This window comes from Leptonychotes weddellii, chromosome 16 (assembly GCF_054177405.1).
Source record: "Leptonychotes weddellii isolate Sample4059 chromosome 16, ASM5417740v2, whole genome shotgun sequence".
In the NCBI taxonomy this organism is placed as follows: domain Eukaryota; kingdom Metazoa; phylum Chordata; class Mammalia; order Carnivora; family Phocidae; genus Leptonychotes; species Leptonychotes weddellii.
In genome coordinates, this window is record NC_138384.1 from 656,544 (window position 1) to 663,293 (window position 6,750).

The 6,750-nt window shown below is 63.8% G+C and overlaps 1 protein-coding gene across 1 annotated transcript; it reads left to right on the forward strand.

Moving 5' to 3' along the window:
• The first annotated feature begins 1,983 nt into the window (after positions 1-1,983).
• Positions 1,984-6,529, forward strand: SLC22A31 (solute carrier family 22 member 31). The gene is made up of 9 exons (XM_081807596.1): positions 1,984-2,361; positions 3,749-3,852; positions 3,977-4,131; positions 4,423-4,591; positions 4,784-4,929; positions 5,022-5,136; positions 5,259-5,473; positions 5,792-5,903; positions 6,247-6,529. The coding sequence occupies exons 1-9, from the start codon at positions 1,984-1,986 to the stop codon at positions 6,527-6,529; spliced, it is 1,677 nt and encodes a 558-aa protein (XP_081663722.1).
• Positions 6,530-6,750: the final 221 nt, after the last annotated feature.

A 6,750-nucleotide genomic window follows, 5' to 3' on the forward strand; every position in this document is an offset into this window, starting at 1 on the left:
ACGGCAGTATTTCCAAATATTCCCAAAGTGTTCTATAGATTCAATGCAATCCCTACCAATATCCGAATGGCCTTTTGGGAAAAAACAGAAAAAGTGATCGTAAACCTCATATGGAATTGCTAGTGATCCCAGATAGTCAAAACAGTCTTGAAAAAGAACAGAGTTGGAGGACTCTCTTCACCTACTAGAAAGCTACAGTTATCAAGAGAGTGCGGTGCTGTCATGAGAATAAAGACACAGATCAATGAACAGAATGGGGAGTCCAGACATTAACCATACAATTGGTGTCATCAAAGGTGCCAACACAATTCAGTGGGGAAAGAACAAGTCTTTCAACCAATGGTGCTGGGCAATCTGAGTATCCACCTGCAACACAATGCAGTTAGACTCTTATCTAACACCACATGCAAAAATGAACTCAAATTGGATCAGAGCCCTGAATCTATGAAGTGAATTTGTAAAATGCTTAGAAAAGACAGGTGCAAAGATTCATAATCTTGAGTTTAACAACAGTTTCTTACATGACTCCAAAAGCATGAGCATGAAGGGAAAAAAATGAACCTCACGAACATTAACATTTTTTTGCCTTGAAGAGCACTATAAGAAAGTGAAATGACAAGGTACAGGATAAGAGGAAATATTTGCAAATCCTATATCTGATAAGGCCTAGTATCCAAAATATGTATAGAATAGTTAAAACTCACCAACAAAAAGGCAAACAACACAAGTAAAAACGGGCATAGAATCTGCAGCATCATTTCTCCAGAGACAGATCCGGGGCCAATAAGCACAGGAGAAGATCCACATCAGCAGCCGCTGGGGAGCCGCCAATGGAGAACACAGGGGGACGCCTCACCCGCACCCGGGTGGCTGTAGCCCTGGGACAGACGGCGGCGGCGGGAATTCAAAAGGCTCCTGGATGAGTCACATGCGGACTCGTTACACCGGCGCGCACACCTGCACCGGGCGGGACGCACCAGCGCGCACACACCTGCACCGGGCGGGGCGGATTGCCCGGCCGCGAAGAGGGCCTAAGTACTGGCCCGAGGGCCCCGTTCTGCAGACGCCCCTCTTCTCCCTCGCGGTGAGCAGAACACGGCGAGCTTCACCTCACCGGGAACATCTTTAAAGCCAGGAACACTCGGACACGCGGAACGCTGCCCGTGTAAGACGCAACGCAGGTCCAGGGTCCCTTCGCAAAGTCAAGAAACGGGCCAAGGAACCCAGGCGTCCTATAAACGTCATCTACAGCTTCCCCCCCACACACACACAACTGTCCCCAGAGCCGCACACAGACGCGGAAAGCCAAGCCACTTACCTCGGGTCTGGGGAGCAAGACCCCGCCGCCTGCACGCGCGACGTCGCCACTGGGAGGCCCGCGCCGCACAAACCTACGATGACGTTCAAACTCCCCAGCGGGGCCTCGCCTTACCAGCAGCACACTCCGCTCGGCCGCGACACCCGAGCCACCGGGACAGACACGACCCCGGTCCCTCGCCGGCGGAGCGTACCTGAGGGCCTCGACGGCCCCGCCGGCCACGCCCCCGCTCGAGGACGCTCCGCCGGCCCCGCCCCCGCAGTCCACCCCTCCCGGCCCCGCCCCCACCAACCACGCCCCCGCCGGAGGACGCCCCGCCGGCCACGCCCCCGTGTGAGCGCCAACCATGCCAGCCACGCCTCCGACCACGCCCCCGCGCGAGAACCCCTCCTGCCGACCCCGCCCGACGACCACGGCCCCGCACGAGCTCGCCCCGCCGGCCACGCCCCATGATCGCTCCGCGCCTCCACTTGGCTGCGCTGGACGCCGAGCTGACCACGTGCCACAACTACGCCTCCGCAACCCCCGTGGCGGGGGCGAGGGCGCGGTGACCCTCACCTAGCCCGCTCTCTCGGGCCACGCCCCTGCCGCCCTAGGCCCCAGGGACCCGCCTTCAGTGGCTCCGCTCCCGCGCAGGCCCCGCCCGGCCGAGCGCAGAGGCGCTGATGGAGTCGGAGACGCGGGTTCTGCGCGCGGCGGGAGGCTTCGGCCGGGCCCGGCGTCTGCTGGCCGCCGCCTCGTGGCTGCCGTGCGTGGCGCTGGGGCTGGCGCTGGGCTCGGAGCCGCTGCTGACCGCGCTGCCGGCGCACCACTGCCGGCCGGACCCCGCGCTGCTGCCCCCAGCGCTGCGCGCCCTGCGTGGGCCCGCGCTGCTCGACGCCAGCGTGCCGCGCCTGGGGCCCGCGCGCGCCCCGAGCCCCTGCCTGCTCCTGCGCTACCCCGAGTCAGCGTCCCGCGCTCGCCCCAACGGGACCCGGCCCTGCACGCGCGGCTGGTACTACACGCTGCCCGCCGCCGGCCTGCTGCGCAGCCCGGTCACCCAGGTGCGCGTCCGAGCCGCGGAGGAGCGTCGCACGGGCTGGGTCCCCGGCGCTCCGCCTTCCACCCAGCCCCCCACCCCGCCTCCTCTGTCCTCTCTGTCCCTACATTTCTCCGTCTCCCGCTTTTAAACCAAACCGCCCCCCGCGCCCAAATCTCTGTGCCCCGTCCTCTGCTCCCCCTTTCCTCTGTCCCCACCTCCTTCTTCCCCCTTGTCTTCTGCCCTTGGTCTGCTGGGGCTGTCATGCCGGGCTCTTAGTTGGGGGTCAGATGATGCAGCAGATGCCCGAGTAGACGGGGGCCGGGGCGTAATGGCAGAACCCGCTGCCCGAGGTCTGCCAGTGTGGGCGGGCAGCCTGGAGGAAGAGGAGTTCAGCTGAAGGTATGAGCACATAAGCGCCAGGTGGTCCGCGGTACGTGGCACTTCAGTGCCACCAACGTTTTGAGTAAGCTGTGGCTTTGGGCCGTGTAGGTGTCGAAATTGGGTTTCCAAGACAGGAGGTTTTGAATCAAGGTAGCCACACAGAGATAGCAAACCTTCCCGCTGACGTGCAAACAAGCTGGACGGGGGGCGGGGGCAACTCAGGGGTCTGGGTGGGAAGAGATGGGGAAGGGGCAGGTGGAACCTCCCAGGCCCCTCGTCCTCTCCTTCGTCCCTCAGGCTAGGACCTGCCCAACTCTGCCTCCCTCTTGGCCTGGGCCCCGCAGCCCTGACTGTCCCTGGGTGGATTGGCCCCGGTGTGGAAACTGGGACAGGGTTGCCACATCCCTGCCTGGAGCCCTGAAACTGGCTGGGCTTCTCCTCCGTCCCATTCTGTTCCCCGTCGCACCTGCCCTTTTGTTGGGGTACTGATCAATCATCCCCCTCCCCCCAGCTTTCGTGAACGTTTGGTTTTTAAACTAAAAACTCTGATGTAGTGTGACCCAAAACAGTATGTTAGGTCTGAGGAGAAGGCGCGGACACCTGGAAGGAGAGGTGGGGAAGGGCAAAACTGAGGTCAAGGGCCCTTGTCCGGGAAGAGCGGGTAAGACCAGCTCTCCAGCCTGTTCCCGGAGTCACTCTTCAAATGAGCAGGGCAGGGGGGAAGTGAGGGCGCGGCCCTTGGCACAGCGGTAGGCCAATCAAGAGTCACCTGTGGTGGGACAGCAATGGCTGCCCAGAGGTGAGTGGGACTACCTACCCAGAAAAACTAGAAAACAGACGTGGGGCTCCAGGTGGGGCCTCAGACCAGGAAATGTTCAAATCCCAGCGGAAGACTACCAGAGTCAGGAGAGTACGCTGTGTGACCTTGAGCGAGACATCTAGGGCCCTTGGCAGCCTGACACTCTGGGAACTCCAGCACAGGGGAGGGTGGACCTGGCCAGCCCACAGGTGATTGGTGTCCCCCGTAGTGGAACCTCGTGTGTGAGGACGGCTGGAAGGTGCCTCTGGAGCAGATGGGCCACCTCCTGGGCTGGCTGCTGGGCTGTGTCCTCCTGGGCGCAGGCTGTGACTGGTGAGGTGCTGGCCCTTTCCCTTCTGCCCCAGGAGCCCTACCTTCAAGCCCTTCGGGGTCTAGCTAGATCCCCAAGTTGTCCTGGCTCTCAGCCACATGTGTCCCCTGCCGCCCCCCCCCCCAGGTTTGGACGTCGGGCTGTGTTTGTGGCCTCCCTGGTGCTGGCCACGGGCCTGGGGGCCAGTGAGGCCCTGGCGGCCAGCTTTCCTGCCCTGCTGGCTCTGAGGCTGCTTCATGGGGGGGCCTTGGCAGGCTTTTCCCTGGCCCTCTACGTGGCTCGTGAGTACCGTGGGGTGCTTGCGGGGAGCACCCCTTCCAGCAAGGCCTCCCACCCGGCTGCAGGGCCGAGTCAGGTGGCACGGGAGGCCTCTCTGGCACTCCCATTGAGGGCCCTTCTGGTGAAGGCGGGAGGGGCACTCTGTTCTGTGAGCTGTGCTGTTGGTGGGAAGGTCCGGGAGCTGAAGGAGGCAGTGGGTGGCCTCGGACATGGTAGGCTAGTCACTGGTCCCCCACAGCCCTGGACAGAGCAGCTGTCCCAAGAGGCCTTGGTCTCAGGCTGTTTCTGCTTAGGCCTGGAGCTGTGCGACCCCCCCCACCGCCTGGTGTTCTCCGTGGCAGCTGGCCTCTTCTCGGTGCTGGGCACCGTGCTGCTGCCCGGCCTGGCCCTGCTCGCGCAGGACTGGCGCCTTCTGCAGGGGCTGAGCGCCCTGGTCACGGGGTTTTTGCTGCTCTTTTGGGGGTAAGTGTGGTGGTAGAATGCTCAGTAACAGCGGTTGAGGCTGCGTGTGTCACTTCCCTCCATGCACGTGGGAATGGGACGGGGACCCTGGCAGCCAAGGCATGTCCTCTCCCCCTGGGTCCTGGGTGGGGGCATTGGCCTCGGTCATCCCTACAGAGAGGACCCGGGGGCATCCTCACCCTGTCCTTGCAGGTTCCCCTCCCTGTTCCCTGAGTCTCCCCGGTGGCTGCTAGCCACGGGACAGCCAGCCCGAGCCAGGAAGATCCTGTGGCACTTTGTGGAAGCTGGGGGCGCGGACCCCGAGGACAGCTCAAAGGAGGAGAGCGCCCTCGCTACGGGTAATGCACCAGCCAGGAGAAGGGAGATATGGGTGCTAGGGAAGGGAGGAGAAGGGTCAGCCCCTCATCTGTGCCCCCTCCTATCCCCGGAGCCACAGAACTGGACACGCTGGGTGCAGGGAGCCCCCAGCCCCAGTACCACTCCATCCTGGAGCTCCGGAACACCAGCATCGCCTGGAGAAATGGACTCATCCTGGGCTTCAGTTCGTGAGGAGGGGAGGGCGTGGGCGGGCTGTCTGAGCCTTCCTCCCAGGGTGGGTCTTTGGTTGCTGGAGTCCCCTGTCCTGGTTGGGCCATAGCTCCCCCCTCCCTGCCTCCCTCCCTCCCAGACTGATCTGCGGGGGCATCAGAGCCAGCTTCCTCCGCAGCCTGACCCCGAGTGAGCCCGCCTTCTACCAGCTCTACTTCCTGGGCGCTGGCCTGGAGTTCGTAGCCACTGTGTTCCTGCTGCTGACGGGGGATCGCTGGGGACGACGCCCAGTCCTCTTGCTGGGCACCCTGGTCATGGGCCTGGCGTCCCTACTGCTTCTTGCCGGGACCCAGTGTGAGTGTGGAGTCCTTGTGTTTGGCTGAGGGTCTGACTGATGTGGGGCACTGGGATCAGCCCCCCTCCTGGGCCCACAAGCGAGAGGCACAGGTGTTGGGATGAAGCTGTGCCTTTTACCTAATCCATGTCCCCGCTGTGTAGCGAAACTGACACCCGAAGGATCCTACGGGAAGGGGCTCAATATAAGGATCTGGTTCAAGTAGGGGCGGCCGGGAGCACCCGACACCCCCCGCCCAGCACAGGGTGCAGTGGCGTGGTGAGAGGCTGGGAGGCCAGGCCCCATGGGCAGTATGGGAGCCTTCTCCCCGTCCCCAGACCTGCCAGAATGGACCATGTGGTCCCTCTCTGTCCTGGGTCTCCTGGCCTCCCAGGCCGTGTCGGCTCTCAGCAGCCTCTTCGCAGCAGAGGTATTGCCCACCGTGACCAGGTGAGGCCACACCCCAGCCTTCCCAGCCCCGCCCACCCTCCCATCCTCCCTACCCAGGCTTCAGACCGGCCCTTCCCAGGGGGCTTGGGGGACACTGGTCACAGAAGGGAGTGGGGGGTGGGCAGAGTTGAGGCAGCCCCCAGAGAGGACAGAATCCCAGGGGGAAAGCCGGTTTCTCATTTCCCTAATGAAAAGAACAAAACTTGTTCCAGGATGGGGAAGAGAACCTTTTTCCACAAAAACTTTTGAGTTTGGTTTTCCTGGAGCCCCCACGCTGTGCCCCGCCCCCTCCCGTCTCCCCGGCTACCCCCACTCCCCCCCAACACCAGGCCCTCTCCCGCAGGGGGGCCGGCCTGGGCCTCGTGCTGGGGGCCGGCTTCCTGGGCCAGGCGGCCGCCCCCCTGGCCGACCTGCACGGCCGGCGTGGCTTCTTCCTGCACCACGTGGTCTTCGCCTCCTTCGCCATCCTGGCCCTGCTGTGCGTCCTGCTGCTGCCGGAGAGCCGGGGCCGCGGGCTGCCCGCGTCGGTGCAGGACGCCGACCGCCTGTGCCGGTCCCCACTCCGCGGGGGCCGCCTCCGCCCGGACCACCTGCCGCTGCTGCCGCCCACCCCCCGTCCGCAGTAGCGGGGCCAGGAGGGCTGGCCGCAGCTCCCTCGGGTGGCTGCGGGCCGGTGCAGCGGGGCTGCGGGCGGAGTCGTCCCCCGCCCCCCCCGTGCTGGGGCCCCCGCTGCTCGCACCCCCGCCCCCCAGGATAAAGACATCCATGCAACTTGGTGTCCTCACTGCTGCTTCCCGCAGGCCGCACCCCCGGGGCCCACCGGCTCCGTGTAGCTCACTACCGCCTA